The sequence below is a fragment of the Siphateles boraxobius genome, unplaced genomic scaffold (assembly GCF_051911475.1).
Source record: "Siphateles boraxobius isolate OS27281-9 unplaced genomic scaffold, OSU_SipBor_1 130, whole genome shotgun sequence".
NCBI classification, from domain to species: Eukaryota; Metazoa; Chordata; class Actinopteri; order Cypriniformes; family Leuciscidae; genus Siphateles; species Siphateles boraxobius.
In genome coordinates, this window is record NW_027508734.1 from 11,005,417 (window position 1) to 11,024,662 (window position 19,246).

The following is a 19,246-nucleotide window of genomic DNA, read 5'->3' on the forward strand; positions in this document are numbered from 1 at the left end:
AAAGCTGTCTATGAAAGAGGACAACTAAAAGAAAAAGTATCGCTACTGTATATCAGTGCAAGTAAAAGTTCTGAAGTTATTTTATACAGCTGATAAAGGTATAGAGAGAATTGAACATTTAAGCTCACATGTAGTCATTTTATAGCTCCATCTATTGATGCTAAAGCGTATTTATATTACCTTTATATATTTATTCATTTAAACTGCGTAATAATAATTGATGAACTAAAATTGTACATGTGTGATTGACAAAGGGTATAATAATTACATAAATATCTAAATCATACAAATTTATTATTCTAAATAAGCATCACTAAAAACCAGACGATTTTGTCTGTAAAAATCATTTGCTATGTAGTGACCTTTAATTTGGAGTAGAAACAAGTGGGGGGTGACTTTATCGCATCAGACATGTGTGACTTTGCTCACAGCTGATTGGTCCAAGTTCGGTTTGCAACCTCTTACATAGAACATAACCTGCCCCGGACCAGGTTAGCCGTGGAGCGTAAGTTACTATGGCGATGAACACTGCTAAAACCAAACCACTTTTATGGTCCCAAAAACCCAGGGTTGACGCAAACTAAACTGAAACATAGCTGGCTAGCCACCTAAACCGGCCTCATGGTATAGGCCAGTGGGTTGTTGCTAGGGTATTGCCCAAAAGAATTATCAATTAGAAATGAATGCACTTGATCCCCAGTGGTAAACGAATGCGTTTGTTTGTGCATGTTATGACAAATTAGGCTAGATAATATCAAATCTGCAATTAATTAGAATCATTAGCATTCATCCCACCAGTATTCAAAACAAAATTTAGATGGAGGAGCAGATAAATTAACCCCATGAATCCAGAGAAACGCTCATTTATCCCTGAAAACAACAGTTACTGCAATTTGTAAATGTACAAAAGTTTAAGTATTCTGCTAATGCATTCAATAAACCATATGGTCAAGAAACCTGTGGACATGTTGGGCGGAAATCAAGGGTCTTCAGGCGACAGCGGCAATGGCGCTCATGGTTGTGTGATCAATATCAGCAGAATGTGAATATTGATTATGTGTGTGTTTTACGAGGAGGAGGGTTACAGGCCGTTGGGGGTTGGAGGTAATGAGAATAGAATGGAGCTCATGTGAAGGCAGTAAGGGGGTTACTGTAGCTAATTAATCCCCCGTGTGTTGTCTTTTGACTGCTCCATATGTGATACTTTCAGTTACTCGCTCTCGTCTGAGGAAATTCCATCAATTATGGGATTTGGGTGGGGGAGAAATCCCCAGGGAAAGGGATTCTGGGTGAAGCATGCCAGAAGAGATCACATATACACACACAGATGCTCTACAGGAGTAATGGACCGGATGAAAGAAGGTGAACAGGGAACACCTGCCAAGAGGCAACTGGAATTTGGATCAGGTTAGAGACTGGTTACAGGTGCTTTCTGAGGGAAAACTTAATCTCAAGCTCTGACTTCATGCAAAGCTCGCATGCAAGAATCTTGACCAATCTTCACAAAAGACAGCATGAATTGGTATTCACAATGCATTTACCTTCTTTACATATTTCAAAATGAAGAAACAAACTGAATATTAAGCAAAAAAATGTGTTTCAGCCATTCAAAAAAAAATTAACAACATTTTAAAATTACTCAGGATGTTTGAAAAAATTCAAGGCAATTTGAAAATATATATCGTTCAAAAGTTTGGGTTCAGTAAGATTAAAAAATATATATGAATGTTTATTGAGCAAAGATGCATTAAATTGATAAAATGTGACAGTAAAGACATTTATAATGATACAAAAGATTTTTTTTTTTCAAATAAATGCTGTTCTTATAATCATCAACAAAATCCTGAAAAAAGTGCATCACCCTTTCTACAAAAGTATTAAGGAGAAACACAACTGTTTTTAATATTGATAATAATACAAAGAGTAATGACTGTTGAAAATTCAGCCTTGCCATTATAAGAAAAAAAATATGTTTTATAATACACAAAACAGCTATTTATAATTTCCAATAATTTTGGATAATATATGAAATAATATAAAAAGGGCATTCTGCACCTTAGAATGTCAGAAATGGGTGACATGCAGCCAACTAAACAATGACAAAATCTGATTTTTTAAATGAACTATTCCTTTAACATATTCTTATATATAACATAACAGAGGGATTTTAATGGATTTACCCATAAATGCCTCTTTCTAGACGCAGGAATCAATGAGTGCCTTTCAAGCCTGTCTGCAACATGAGTATCTGGCCCACAGATACGACCTCTCAAGGTTCCCACTCCTTCACATTCACACAAATACACACTTCCACTTCAGCAGAGGTGCATTATAATGCTGCACGTCTCCCAGGTAGAACAGAGGCCAATGGGTGACGGGAAATCATTCAGTGATTCATTCCACCTCTTTCTCTGTAGATTACATGGTGGAGGGAGCTCACACAAACGGCTGTGATGGGGTGAACAGGGATGAAAACCAACATCTGAAATGTCTAGGAAAAGCAGAACAGAAAATTCTACAGATGGGTAGATGCTCATATCCAAAGCTTTGGAAAACACACCTAAGGCTGGTTTCTGTTTTAAAGAATACACTCAACAGATTGTTGAAGAAGGGAAAGCAGCTTCAAAAATAGTGTTAAATTAATTTTGTTAGGGAATATATGGCGAAACATAATTTGGGCTCTAAAGATGCTACAAAGCTATATGTCTAACCAAATTGTGTTCCAAATTTGAAGTTGACATCACAAAAAAATGTAGCCCGCTAAAAGGTTTTAAAGTACCATTTTCATGGCACCACAATGCTCAATTTCAAAATGTTTTTACAGGATGAATTTTGAGTGTTTAAGCTTTCGAATGATACCTAACTTTCCCTATAAATTTTAAGCATCTAGTTTTGAACAAGACAAGAGTGATAAATGATGCTATAAGTACCCAAGTAAACATCAAGAGAGATTTATGTTATTCCAGCATAAGATTCGATATATGTAACTACGCAGAAAATCTATAAGGATTTCATACAATGGAGAGAGAAAACCTGTAACCGCTTTTCCATTTGGATTGAAAAAGGCCAGCAAAGCATGTGCCATTGCTCATTGTCACCTCGGCAAACCCATTACCCAGCAGCCCTGAAGGAAACTGCGGTTCGACATTTTTTACACAACATGTCACATCGCGCACGGACACACGTACACACCGCCCTGACCTAGAGCAACAACTCCGGGTTTTCCGTGAAGTGCCTTTCCGTGTTCTCCTTCACCGCCTCCCCACCCCTCTTTGTCCATGTGCTTGTCTGTAGCTTTTCCGATTAGGATTCAGTACTTAAACCCGCTCTTCCAAACGGTGGCAGAAACGGGATTCTCCAGCTTCACACTCCAGGTTACACATGGCTAGATAGGGAAAAGACGCCTTTATCCTTCGTTATCGCTGAGAAAGCTCCCAGAGTGTAAAATTGAATTTTGATGAGATCATGTGCCGTGCCACAGCCGAGGGGAGAAATTAGGGAAGAGTTTGGGAAGTGGATGAGGGCTTAAAGGAGAATACTGAAGCAGGTACCGTATATCAGGACCGTCGCAGCCCCGTGCGCTAGAGACTGAAGATAACAGCCTCAAAAACAGCTTCCAGGGACTCTGGGAAGGCAGTCCATTCTCGTGCTGATGTAGAGAGAACTGTTAGCGGAGATCAGCAGGCGAGTCTCGCCTCGGGTGTGTTTGGGCGGATGTGCTGTGATGAATGACAGAATACATGGCTATTTGTCTCCGTGCACAAAATCTCATTTACCATTAACATTTTGTTTACCGGAGCCTGGATGCCAGTAACAAAGACCCTTTGAAAGGTCACACAATAAATTAAAATTGGGAAAAACACTCCTGCCTATACTATGACGGGAATTTCATAAGCCGATGAAACACCCCAGATATGCACAAAAATGTGTAATGTCTGTTAACCAACAGTCTATACACAGTATCTCTCAGAAAATCTACATGAATTACAGTGCCATCTTAAAGGGATTGCAATGTTTTTGCATATACAGATGGCATATAATAATCTGATTAATCCTGTAAGAACATGCATGGCTTGTCAAGTCCATTATGTGTCTCTCTCCAGTACCAAGTATGTCCAACTGATGGCTCAAATCCGTGGTTTATAGCAGCAGCACAGTGAGACCTTTGAAGGTTGTATCCAAGACGTCAGTGTAGTTTAATTAAAAGATGTAGATGAGACCTACAGATACAAGACTGGTCATGCTCAGCTTCAGCCTTCCAACTGGGCCTGACCACCTGTCCCTCCGTGAGGAAGAAGAGGGGACTGACAGATGGTGTCAGAGAGTCAGAAGCTGCTTTTTCCACTCTCCACCCTCACGTCACATTCAACGGCTCATCAGTGCCACCTGCCCTGACCGACAAAAACACTTTCCCCTCGCTGACATTGTTCATGGAGAATCCAACAGACCAGGATGAAAATAGGTTTGAAAATTCTGTTTGTCCTAACCTGATTGCAATTGCAAAAGTGATATTGATTTTATTAAAACTGTTCAGTAAACAAGAAGTTAATATTGAATCTTTTAAACAAAATATTGTCAGTATTGTCTGTTTTTGCTGACTAAAATGGTTTCAAGCAAATCCACAACAGAGCCGTTGTGCATCTACTAGGGATGCACCGATACCACTTTTTAAGGGTCGAGTACGAGTACCGATATTTTTTTCCTGGTACTCGCCGATACCGATACCGATGCCTGTTGTACTGGGGGGGTTCTCGTTTTATGTGGCAATTTTCTAAGAACAACACAATGAGACTAATGAACAAATCAGCATCTTTATTTTCAACAACTTAAATAAACCTAAAAAAATAAATAATTCTTATTGTGCTTATCACAAATTTTCAAAGCCCAAATTTCACAGTGTCCAATAACCTCCAAAGGGCAAAACCAAGGACATAATGAATGTAATTTTTACCTGCCTGTTACAAAGTTGTCAAAGTGCTAAAGAAATCACAGACAACAAGACAATCAAATTTGTCATAAGGTGCCAAAGAAATCACAGAACAAATGTTTAACATAACACTGAGTAACAATGTAATCACAGCCGAAAGTGTAAAGTGAAATATTAGAGTGTACTATTAAATCTAGCAACACTATAACTGCAGGAAGAGTGTTCATAAGAATTAAGAAATATAAGCTAAGGATATACGTGAGGTATCGGTCTTTGGTATCGGGGTATTTTTACGAGTACGAGTACAAGTACATGAGCTTGGTATCGGGCCCGATACCGATACTGGTATCGGTATCGGTGCATCCCTAGCATCTACAGTGCAAAAATGGGTTTTCTTGATACTGATTTAATTTGACTGGTACCAACCCTATGCGTCTTATTATTTTAATTGAATTTATTGATTAAATGTAAAAATTTCACATAAAAGATGATGCATATTATGTAAGAGGGAAAAATCACCCCTTATTGGAAAAGTTCAATTAACTGTACAGATATGATGAACAGGAAAATGTGAACCAGCAAAAATCTAAACAATTAATTAATTTAAGAAGCATTTGAGTTTAAAAAGCCTCAGATTTACTGAATCATCTTTTTTTTTTTTTTTTACCAAACTGCTGTTTTGCTCTCATTTCACTAAAATGAACAAGAATACTTTTAGAATAATTTTTTAATACTTTCACGCCAACTTTTCATTAGCTTAGATGTTGGACCTAACACTTATGTTCACAGTTACATCATTGAACTGACACGAATGAGACTCCTTTATTACAAATAAATGTTACACAATCAGTGTATTAATTGCTACCGGTTGATTAATCATTGGTGTTTTTGGTCAATTATAATGGTTTACCTAGTTTTTAAAATCAGGACCACGGACCACAGTTTGAGAATCAATGGTGTTATACATGATAATATCTTGTATTGTGCAGTACTTTAATATACTACAAAACAGCACTTAACCATACTAAATACTAAAGTATACTATACTGCACTTTGTTGCTTTAATACAATACTGTACAAAAATAATGCAAACAGCAAGCTAGGACAAAATAATCAGAAAAATATTCACACAAAATCCTGTTAAGACTAAAATCTGCTGCATGATGTTAAATTATACAATAGACTGTAGTATACTAAACAATGTTGTAATGTAACTGTATACAAAAATATACAAAAATACCATAGACATCGTTGCACTAGGCCTGTCACGATTATGAATTGTGTACCGACGATTAATTGTCATACAAATGATTGTGATTAACGACTTAATTCAGTTTTGCTCATCACAGTGCAAGTATGTTTTTATTGTGTGTTTTTCTTGGAATTGTATGTAATATAATATAATTTACTTCAAGGCTGTAAAAATTAATGTTTATATAACAAGTTAATATAATATAGTGCATTATAATATACTGTACTATAATATAATATAATGAACATAATATAATGATATGATATAATATAATATAATATAATATAATATAATATAATATAAAGTCTCATGTCTCATTAAACCCATAAGAAGGAAGATCTTTTAATACCTTTGTTGTTCTTAAGAACAGTGTTTTTTATTTTTTTTTATTCTTTACTGCTACCAGATTGTTACTATCTTCTTCACACCGGAAAAGCAGACACAATATCACACATTTGAAGGCATTTTTTTAACCGCTTAAATTTCCCTTATTTGGATGACAGGATGTAATTGAAATAAAAGTGAAACTGCACAATTATCGCAATCTTGTTATAATTGCAATAAGATCAAATAACCATGATCAGATTAATCCTTTATTGTGACAGGCCTACATTGCACTACAACCCAAATACTACAATATGATAATATACAGTGCGAACTATCATCATACTAAAGCATCAGTCAGAGACCGTATGTCTCCTCTCACATCTCTGCTGGCAGGGAGTAAGACCTTCCTCTATGGATGAAGAGTTCCACGCAGGAGTTATTGAGATGAATTGTCAAAGAGGTGCAAAGAAAGAGCGAAGCACACACTTCTCATCTCCAGTGGAGAAACTCTGGCAGGGTGAAGGGGAAGAAAACCTGATTACGGTGATAATGGCTGGCTGTAAATAAAGAGGCTGCGACAGTCATTTTTCAATGAGCTTTCCAGCCTCACTGATATTATGTTCAATTAGGCTCAGATATTTCTATCATGGGCCAGTGGAAAACGATCAATCAAGGCTGTCAGCAGTCTCTCTCTCTCGCTCGCTTTGCATCTCTGGGAAGAAAGCCAACATTACTAAATAAAGGTGCACACACAGAGATATACTGTTCAAAATGGCAATTACTGTCTTTGATGCAGTTTTAGCACTCCAGTTAAATCTGTAATAGTCAGAACATTACAGTAAGGAAAGAGATATGGCTTGCTCGGCATATCCCATGCAAAAGTAACAGGAAGTAAAAAGGCGATATGTCTAAAAAAAAAAAATTCAGGATAAATAATCAGCGGGGGAAATAGCACGATGATTGTTTTTGATTAATCGAAAGTAGCAGAAATCGTTATCAGGATTAAAATACAATTAATTGTACAGCCCTATAACCAAGGTCAATATACAAAGTAAATATTTTACAGATAACATTTTAATAATTTGTCAAAACAAAAGCAAATTACTTCATTTAGGAAAAAACGTAATATCCCGCTTTTTATCATATTTTTAAAAATTATAATATTCATATTTAAAGGTACACTGTGTAACTTTTTTTGTTCAAAATTAACTACATTTAAACAATGAGTTAATAAATTATTAATCCTTCTTCCAAAACATGTTAAAACAATTTGTCTTACCCTGATTCACTATGGTAATATTATAAGTGTTGGAGAAGGTTACTTTAAAAAGTAATTCATTACAATATTGCGTTACTCCCAAAAAAGTAACTAATTGCATTACTTTTTATGAAAAGTAACTTCTGAGTTACTTTTTCTCACCTGGGCTGGGCTTGCTTGTTTGTTTTTTATTAATAACAAAAAAAGTTTTATTTTTGGCAACTATTAAGGCCCTTTCATACTAAAAGTAAAATAATAAGCTTCAGGCTGAAGGAAATGCATATTTACGCCTGTACAGTAGAGGACGAAGCTCAAACAAACCTTTCATCTGTGCAGCCGTTCTGGATTAAAGAACAATAGGATACAGGATAAGGAAGTTCAACACTCTTATTTCTAAAGTAATTTTTGCTTATTAGTATGGTTGAATTAGATCATTGAAGGTCAGCAGCAAATACATTGGTTAATAAAGTGAGATTAAATACATAAAGTATATTTATGTAATTTAAAGGGACATTGTGTAGGAATTTCTCCCATCTAGCGGTAAAATTGTATTTTGCATTCAAACAAATTGTGCTCTCCAGCCTCTCGATTTTTCAAATGCGTTTTGCATCTACGGTAGCTGTTATGTACCAAAAAGCTATGACAGGGTTTCTTCTAATAGCACTTCGTCGAGTTTTCCTTCGGGTGAACAGGTTTGTTATTTCAAACAAACTGCAACTTGAAACAACAAACAAACGAATGTTACAGTATGAATAATAACAGTGCAATGCAGCCTTTTAAGGTTGCCGGGATAGTGACAAGCGCCTCTCACTGCTCTGCTCCTCCGTTTCTGCTGCTTTCAGTTACGTGACGCTGGCTCTGAACGAAAACGCGTTGTGGAAACGCGTTGGTCTAGTACTTTTTGACCCTCTCTGCTATTATATTTTTTCAAGATGGCGGAACTTCATGGAAGCCTCCGTGGACCTACCCGTCACATGTATTTAAAGATAATAAATTCTTCGTTTACGAGGATAAGTCAGATAATTGGCAGAGGTATTTGTACACCTTTGAGGACATATTTATGAATAAAAATATTGATTTTAAGATAATAAAATACCTAAAAAACTACACATTGTCCCTTTAATATAATTAATTATAAAAGTTTTGCGTAAAATTCTGAGATTGCATTTTTACTGTTTTTATTTATTTTGAGGAAAAATGAATGTTTTTGTGCAAGTGAAATGAGTAAATGCTTGTTCACATTTATTCTAGAACTAAAATAACCATCATGTTTACACAGTGCACACAACACCTCCTCACTTTATTTCTCTCAACATGAGAGCTGTCCGTCAATAAATGTGAAAAAGTAACTAGCGTTATTTGAAAAAGCTTAATAGCTTATTTAAGCTCTCTTAAAGTTTAGATATTTTGTTGTAAATTGAAAAAGTAATGCGTTACTTTACTACTTACTTGAAAAAAGTAATTGATTACGTAACTCAAGTTACTTGTAATGAGTTTCCCCAACACTGTTATAAGTGTTTATATTTTAGAACTAGCAGGATGATTTTCGCAGGAAACTGTGTACATATGTCGCTAGAGAAAAGTTGCTCCAGCTACATTGATGGTGTTGGAGTGGAATAAGTAAGTTGTCACAACGAACGAGAAAGGTTGCCAAGGAGACGCTAACTCTCCAATCTCCGGGAATCATAACCGTATTCATCCACACAGTGCTGAAGCACAACCAAAACAATCTTCTTCAAAATGCATGCAGTTTTGTTTTTTTAACCGGTGGAAGTGTACCTAATTACAAAAAAAACTGTATAAATGAGTTAAAAATACATATTTACATCTATGGAAATGAGATCATCATATTTGGGGTTATTTGGCATCAAAAAGATTGAAAACCCCATTAGATATCTCTTCACTGTAAAAAATTATTCCAAAGAGTATCAATATCAAAGAAATGGCAGTGTGGCCTTAATAAGTCGAAAACACATATGCACTTTAACACTTCACAAAATATGACTCAAAGTGAGGAAGATCAAAACAAACAGTCTTGTCAACAGCTCAGGCACAACACACACAGGTTTCTCATCCTCCTAATGAGAGCGATCTGATGGCCAAGATCACAGCCAAACAGTTTAATGTGCAATTAGTGTCACTCTACCATTCCTAATAGCACAGGGAATCTCTCCCAAGCATGATTCAGAAGAAAAACACATGCAACTTTTCAATCTGTCAAACTTTTGTCCTGTCCTATCTAGAACCTTAGTTCCTAAAAAGGAATATTTGCAAATTTGAACATTTATTCGTTCATCATTTTTTTCACCTGTTAACTGTCCTTAAATTTGTAATAAGCCGTATGATATTAAAGGAGAACTCCGGGCAATTTTTAAGTTAATCTTGATCGTTATACCTTTGTGAGTACTGTCTATAGAAAAAAAAAACTAACTGGATTGGTGATTGCAACACGGAGCTGTTCCCGCAAATGCCCAGAGCTCCCCCTCAGCTAAAACGGCAGTTATGGGGGCATATACATAAAGAGTGTCTTTGTGCCTCTTAACAGACACAAAATGCAATTAAAATGTCTGTCCAACATGAACAGGGCCCTTACATGTGAACAAGATGCGTTTAGCAACAACCATTGTTTAAATTTACCTAAATAGTGTTTTAGACGGCTAGCTGTAGTCTCGCGCTGAAGTCCCATGGGAACTCAGTTGTAGCCAAAGGTAAATAGTAGTGATGGGAAGTCCGGTTCTTGTCCGCGAACCAGTTCTTTCGGACAGTTCGTTTCAATGAACCGGTTCAAGAAATGGTTCGCTTTGTGCCGTTCCGAATTATGGCAACAGAATGCGAAAATAAAATAACTTATTTTCATCGTCTTCCTTTCCATGACCTCGAGATTCTGCATTTGTGTCTAGTTGTACTTCAACTTGATGCGCAAACTCCCATACAAGTACTACACGCTAAAGATTACCGCATTTGCAGCGAACACTTTGAGAAGGATGACTACACAGACACAACACAGCGGAGCCGGTTGAAGAAAAAAGCGATTCCATGGTGGAAGACGTGTGCAACCACTGTGGAGGTGATGTAAACTTTATTTATCCTTCCATTTAGGCGCTGTGTTGTGTCTGTGTAGTCATCCTTGTACGACACAAACGCGTACCATTTCTTCTTCACCTACACACTGCTATTTACCTTTGGCTACAACTGAGTTCCCATGGGAATTCAGCGCGAGACTACAGCTAGCCGTCTAAAACACTATTTAGGTGAATTTAAACAATGGCTAAGATGCTAAACGCATCTTGTTCACATGTAAGGGCCCTGTTCATTTTGGACGGACATTTCAATTGCATTTTGTGTCTGTTAAGAGGCACAAAGACACTCTTTATGTACATGCCCCCATAACTGCCGTTTTAGCTGAGGGGGAGCTCTGGGCATTTGCGGGAACAGCTCCGTGTTGCAATCACCAATCCGGTTAGTTTTTTTTCTTCTATAGACAGTACTCAAAAAGGTATAACGATCAAGATTAACTTAAAAATTGCCCGGAGTTCTCCTTTAAAGGGATAGTTCAATCAAAAATTAAATTCTGTAATTAATTACTCACCCTCATGTCGTTACAAACCCATAAGACTTTGGTTCATCTTCAGAACACAAATGAAGACATTTTTGATGAAAGCTGAGAGATTTCTGTCCCTCCGTCGACAGCTACGCAACTGACACTTTGATGCTTCAAAAAGTTCATAAAGAGATCGCAAAAATGATCCATATGAATTGAGCGGTTTAGTTTCAATATTTTTTTTGAAGAGAACATTTTTGTCCCCCGATTGCTGTCAATGTAGGGACCAAAATCTCTCAGATTTCAACAAAAAGATCTTCATTTGTGTTCCGAAGATGAACGAAAGTCTTACGGGTTAGGAACGACATGAGGGTGAATAAATGATGAAAGAATTTTCATTTTTGGGTGAACTATCCCTTTAAACAGAGTCATTAGGCAAAACTACTCAAAATAGTTTAGGAAAGATAAGCCCTTGCTGGCTCTAACAGTTTCCACTGTGTGTGGCCTCAACAAACACAGCCTTTGGTCTAGTGTACATTACTGACACAGTAGCCATGTCAACTAAAGAGGGGTTACAATTTTAAAAGTAGGCAAATTCAATATGATTAAATTTTGCTCTTTTATGCAAAAATTTGTGTAAAAATCATCCTTTTCATGTTAGCTCAGGAAAATCCGCTAGTTCACTTGCTTTGGTATGGACCAAATACAATGTTGATTGTTTTTGTTTGGTGTAGTTCGCTTTCACACTGCCCTTTTTGCAAGTGAACCAAAATTTGTAAACAAAACCACAAGTGTGCTAAGGTCATCCATTCTTAGGACAGAATTTCGAACCATACGAGAGTTCGCTGTGAACCGGACCGAGACCACTTCTTCAGCTGGGTCTCGGGACTTTAGTTTGGTCCGTACTTGAGTGCGATTGCTGTATTCCCACCTGCCCAAAAGATCCGCACCAAGTGGGGAACCGAACTTGAGTTCGATTCATTTGAACTAAACAAGACAGGTGTGAATACACCCTTAGTTTCAAAAGGGTCAGGTTATGAGTCAAAAAGCACAAAAAGTTTTCTGAGGACTGACTGTTTGTGAAATTAACCATAGCAAAAGGAAAGAGCTAAGGTTCTTCAGCAGTCAGATGGTCAAAAAGATGAACCTGAGAGTCTGAAAAATCTATAATTTAACAGATTTTTCCTTCTACTTTCTAAATTAAGAAATCAAAGTAAATGGAAAAAGAAAAAGGTAGGCAAGTACAAATAAATACAAGTATCACATGTTCTATAAGGGTAAAGTAAAAAAAAGGTTGGGGGGGCTAATATTATAATCACATTATAAGTACAATTATTTAAGTACAAGTACATTTTAACAACGTTTTCAAACAACATTTTCGTAACCACAAACGTAAATTTACAAGTTAGACAAAAGTTCTAAAGAGACGCTAGTAAAATCATTTTTATATGGTTACTTACCATTCACTCAAAGGAAATGCAAGGCCTTTTTTAAAGATTTATGGATTTCAATTGTATAGTAAATTCCATCAAATTTAATTAAATAATCCTACAAATTATTCATATTATGATTTTAGAGCTAAATGAAACATTTTGAATGAATCTTAATGGGACAAGAGAATGGACCATTTACTTTATGTGATTTGCATTCATAAATTTAAACATTTATAAAACAAAAAAATGTTTTCATGAATACGAATCACATAAACTAAAATGGTCCATTCCCTTGTTCCATCAAGATTTTTACAAATGTTTTATTAAGCATTTAAAAAAATCTTAAAATATGTAAGAATTTTTAAATTAATTTGATGGAATTTTACTATCCAAATGATAATTAAAAAAATGTAGTGTTCTTACAAAACTGCTTTTTGTCCTAAGGAACTGTATACTACAACAAAACACAAGTAGACAACTGTCTACTTATCCCTTCATTACAAATTTACAAATCACAAAAACATGATTGAACCCTTAAAATTACAGACTAAAAAGGTAAACCAAAATTGCACACAATACAATCAAGAGTAACCTTTTTTGGGACCAAAAAAAATCTTTTTCTGCCATAATGGACATTTAAAAGTAGCCAATAATTTAGACAAATAAATGCAGGGCTGCATAAGGCAGCGAAGCATCGAGAAAGAGATGAATGGAAATGCAATATCTAACCATTAAAATACCATTGTGTTTTTGCCGTGAGAATTGAAGAACAAATGCAGAACACACATTTGTTTCACCAAGCAAAACAAAGCAATGAAACATTCATGAGAATATATGAAGACGCCACTCAATATAAGCCACTATGCTTTTTCAATTATACCTATTTCATTAATGTATTTCATCCTCTTCATTGATTCACCCCTCCTGCTGTCAATGAATGGAGGACTGGAGTTCACTGGCTCTTTGTCATTACTAGGCCCTAATCTAAAATTCATAACTTCACATTGAAAAAAAGAATGTAAGCTTCACCTCAACGAGCAATTCCAGAATGAAGTGTATTACCTGTGACTCTCCCAGGAAAAGTGATTTGATGAAAACAAGTAATCAAAAAATCAGGGCCAATAGTAGTGAGAAAATCCAATTAACCAAAGCAGGAGCAGCTCTCTCAGGAAAATCTATATAACATGAGGTAATTGGGAAACACCTAGCGTCAGATCCAGGGAGACCCCTGTTATTCCACAAACAATGGATCATATATAGCAGGCGGATAGACCTTTTCAAAACCACTGGTTTCAATTAACAGAAACCATTGTATCGTGTCATGTTCATAGTACTGAACAAATTTCTGATTCATATCAGCCTTTGGATAACTTGAATATGCAATTGGTTATTTGATTTTTGGTCTTTATGCCAACAATCTTCTTGATGTAACGGTGTGTGTTCGACTCAGTGAAGGCGTAGTGTCCTGACAAGAGTTCATCATGCTGGAAAATTGGAAAACAGCAGCTGTGCTTTTTGCTACTTTAATTAATTCATGTTCTACTAGAATCCCAGGTGATCAATTTTGCATATCTAATCGAGTCAAACCAAAGAGGACGATGGAAAAAAGCCATCCACCACCAAGCATTTCAGTCAAATTAGTCTGTATACTTTAATAGTCCTTCAAGACTCTCCTTTAAGTCTGGGCGAGAAACCAAAATGCCCCTAAAGGATCCAGCTGGGCAACCAGGAAGCTCAAGCCTCATCTCTTCGCTTCATGCTAGGATTACCACCAAGCAAAACATGTCATACTTGGAGAGGCAAGCAAACGGGTATCCGTTTACATGTAAAATCAGATTCCCAAAGACGGAAGTGAAACATGGGCCTTGAGGAATCTCTAAGCCAATTAGCTCAGCTCTTGAGAGCACAATGCGCCTGATCTAAGGGGTGAAACTGAATCGGATCGGATGCAATGAACACTCAGGTTTGTGATGACTGCCCTAAAGTTATTGTGCATTAATAGATGTTTATAAGTTTAATTTATCATACAACTTGCATGGCTGGCAATCTGCACTGAGAGCCTTGGTAAACCAAGGATTTTGAATAAAACAAAGCAAATGACACTCCAAATTAACACCAAACCTCTAGCATCATTTTTCTGACACTTCACTGCTATAAAGCCTAAATTTTTCCACAAGCTTTGCGGTCAGCACATGCATTTGCAAGCAGTCATAAAGTAGACACACAAATCTCAACACAAGTCAATTAAGCGGCCATTGCACCTGGTGCTATGCTATTGGGCCATATGCCAAGGGACCTGCACGGCCTCAGCTGACCATAAATCACCGGATAATGTGCAGCATAGCCAAGGTGAAAGTGTTCCAAGTTTCCCCCTTAGCATTCAATAAAACTGTATTGCCTGGTTTCACAGACAAGGCTTAGATTAAGCCGGGATTGGGCCTTAGTTAAATAAGGACATTAAAGTAGCTTTTATGAACGTGCCTTTGAAAAAAACATTACTGGTGTGTATTCAAGAAAGCAAGGTTATCTTATCGTCAAACAAACACTGAACACTCGGTTGATTAAACCAAACCTTGCTTATTCAAGGTATGCTGGTTCCATAAACGTATCTGGGAGGAATTTCATCCAACCCAGAATATGTTAACGGTTAACACACCAGACATTCTCAAGAGAGCGACGAATCGACAAGTCGTCATGGAAACGGACGCTAAGAAAAAGCGCGCCATACTACTTCCTTCTTCTTTTGTTAAATGTAGATTTACATAGTGCATATCGCAAACTATTTGGTGGTTGTGCAATCATTTTTCAATCTTTTCGTTTAATAATATTTAATCACCATTAATTGAACTATAATGTTTGTTTGATGCTAATTATATTGATTAAGACTGATTAAACTAAATAACAGTCTGTGATTGCAAAGATAACATGGCTGTATAAGTTTATATTTTAGTCATTTTGCTTCCACATTGCTTGAAAGGTAAGATATACCGTATATCATATCACATATGTCTTTTATTATAAAAATACATTATAGTATAGAAAACGTCCTGTTGCAAAAATTAAAAAACATCTGAAATTAATTATATAGCTATATATTATAATAAAATTAACATTACCTTGTAACATTTACCCTGAACAGAGAAACAGAACATAAGCTGCTCTGGAGTAGGTTATGTTCAGAGAGTAAGTGCTATGGCTACTTACCCTAAAAGTTGAGGTTATTCGCTTACTACATTAAACATACCGGGTATGTCACATAACCTGCTTTCTGGAATAACCCCCATGTGTGCATCTTGAGACAAAACAATGTGACTGACATGTTTTTAGATATGCCACTCCAAGTTGCGTTCAGTTAAAACAACTCAAACATGCATTTTAGTCAAAGACTAGGCTTAAAGATTGTATGTGAAACCAGGAGTAAATGATTGAAATGCTGCAAACAGCACCTGAAGAATCAAATCCAGGCTCAATCCCAGTATCTGGAAGCTGAATTTACAAAAGCATATTAGGGGCATTTAGGAAAAGATCAGGCAGCTTTAAATGTAGGGAGTGGGATTTTTGCTCTCCTCGAAAAGTAAGATATGAGTATCCCAAATCAAAACACTCACCTTTTTCTGATCATCCAGACCATGAACTACCTGCTTCCGCTTTTGAGGCTGAGATGTAGACGCCTCAGCTCCCGACTCAGACATCTTCCTAAAACACTCCTTGAAGTATCCACGGCACTTCTTCAAATAAAAATCCAACACTCTCCGACCTGCTCCAGTGTTCCCGAATCCAAAGTCCCTATGCAACCAAGCTAATTCCCTTTGCCACACTAGTGTCCATTCATTCATGCGATTCATTGAGTCTGGGGCAGGACAGACGTGCGATCACACCATGGTGCATCCCTTCAGATGAAGCCCAGCACGGCTGCTCTGTGACAGGCATCGGGATGGGGGGAAGGGCCCCTGTGACCAGCAACCCCAACTTCATAATTACACATTTCGATGTTCACAAAGTCATTTTCCAGATGAGCTGAAATCTTTCAAATGACATAGTGTCATACTCTTGCAGCTTTACATCACAGTTGGTTCTTGTAAAATCCACCAAATCCAGAGATCCAGGTTATTTTGCTCCAGACTTGGTTTTCTTTACATAATCAGGTGCATGAGTGGCAGAAGAAAACAAAACAAAGCTAACTTAATTTTATTTTTATATAAAAAGAAAAAAGTGAGGGCAAAATAACTGTTAAACTTCAAGAGAATTTATTAAATGTTTTAACTAAATACAGTACAAGCAATTTGTCGTATTATTAGATGTCCACGTGCAAGTGCATTAGCCTATATTGTGTTCTGCGGAACAACGCGAGCTTCCAAACATTGACATTTATTTAATATAATTATATTATATCACAATTCATTTTAGGACATCCAATAAACAACAAACGTGTCAAGATAAACTTTCTGAACCTGGAATTGACATACTGGGCAAGTTGGATTTCGGGAACAATACGTAAGCCGCGACACACAAACAAATATTTATTTAAAGAATTGGTTTTAAAATACTTAAAAACATTATTCTGACTTATGACATTTTTTCACAATACATGCATATGGATTAAGGCTCTTAATCATATCTCTGCCATCAAGCAACCCCTCCTTCAGTTCACAGCGCTCGCATTTGTAGTCGAGATCCTTTCGTTTTTAAGTGATTCAATATAAAAATTTAACATTACACAAAAATTCAAACCGCGAAGCTTATAGATGAGGTTTGATTAAACATATTTTACACTATTGTCTACTTAATGACGATAGAACAGAAGATAAAAGAGACAACTCACCCCAAACAGGAGCACTGGGTGTCCGCTGAGGGATGCGGAGCAGCAGTGAGTGTGAGTGAGTGCACGCGGGACCAGCGCGCGCTAGAGCAAGCTTCAATCCATCACATTACGTCATTCCGCGCACACTAGGCTTTTCTCGTCGCTTCATACCGCTGAACGTCTCCATGGAAACGTCAACAGCGAATACGCACAGTGTCACCTAGCGGCAAACAAATGCAGTGTGTAGGTAGCGATATATCAATATAAATAATAGCATGATAATTCTAGATTGGTTTAATATTTAAAAGTTAGATTTCATACTGTTGACTGCGAAAAGAAAATGTTTAATTATATATGATAATATATATTAACAATAATAACAGATAATTATACTTACAACCAGAGCCTAAAACTAACTTTTTGCCCCACCTGCCAATGGCCGTTGACTTAAGAAAATGTACCGGCCATAAATATATTTTACCAGCTATGAAACTGTTTTTGCAAAAACCAGACGGTTATGACACCATAATTGTATATGCCAGTGAAAAAAAATCACAATTCTCTGTTCCAATTTCGATACCATGGCTAAAACCACAAGCCCACTGTAAATTTAGAACATTCAAGTAGACGGTCAGTAATAAAATAAGAACAAAAAATCAAATTTCAAACACAAATACATACAATATAACAAATATAAAAATTAAATAAACAGTGACTTTCAGGTTTTTTGGGTAGGTCTAACACAAGTTTTCGGTAAAGAATTTTAATAAAGTAAGCAAATGTAAAATAACATGGCATAGTCTTCCCTGTATGAATTAAACATCCTTATTAATTAATTCTTATTAAAGTTACAAAATGTTACAACATTCCACTCAAGTAGCACCACCAGTGTAATTTGTGTGTGTGTGTGTGTCTGTGTGTGGGCGTGTGTGTATGAATGAGACATCATTATTATTACTATTATTACTTTGGTTGGGTTTTTTTTTTTTTTTTTTTTTTAGTGAGACTTGTGCCCTGTGTGTTGTAATTTGTCCGGAATGTGTCTAAATAGTTTGTTCTGTTTGTCTTGTCTATTGTATCTTGTCTTGTGTGTAAAAAAGAAAAGAAAGGAAAAGGTGTTGTAGGTATAAAGTGAAGGGGAATGTGCATTGTGCTGTTGTTGTTGTTGTTGTTGTTTTTTGTTTTTTTCCCCCTATTGCACAGAGAATATTGTTTAGTATTGGTTAATATACTTGGATGGACACCAGGTGTCCAGGTTGTTTGTCTCTGTTTTTCTTTGTACTTGCAAAATAGAAAACAATTCTATAAAAAAAAATAAAGTTACAAAATGTATTCAATCAAGAGCAGTGATTTTTTCTTTGTTGTTTGATGAAACACAGACAGACAGCAGGAATATTATGTTGATGTCACATTAAGAGTGAATGTACGGATCTAATATACTGATACACATGCATTTACTTTATCAACTGTTTATAGACATAACCGACTATGTCTCCTAGGATACTTGCTATTTTTTTACATAATTTTTTTTTACATGAATTTGTCCGCTCAAGTGCAAGAAGAAGAAGCAGCTCAATTCAGTATTTGCAAGCTGTTTGAGACGCAGCTTTCTGGGCGCACGCAGCACGCAGATAACGAAATGAGCTCCCATTTGCGTATCCTTGCGCTTAAATTGTCATGGTTTAAACTTTCGTGACGATGCATTGT

The 19,246-nt window shown here is 36.4% G+C and overlaps 1 protein-coding gene across 4 annotated transcripts in view; it reads right to left on the reverse strand.

The window, feature by feature from the left end:
• The window catches only part of nav2a (neuron navigator 2a), a 238,027-nt gene extending 221,319 nt beyond the window's left edge, over nucleotides 1–16,708 (reverse strand). For all 4 annotated transcript variants that reach the window (XM_077227974.1, XM_077227975.1, XM_077227970.1 and 1 more), the window contains exon 1: nucleotides 16,347–16,708. In XM_077227974.1, the coding sequence (XP_077084089.1) occupies nucleotides 16,347–16,583 (237 nt within the window). In that variant the 5' untranslated portion in view covers nucleotides 16,584–16,708. The remainder of the gene's footprint in view (nucleotides 1–16,346) is intronic.
• Nucleotides 16,709–19,246: the final 2,538 nt, after the last annotated feature.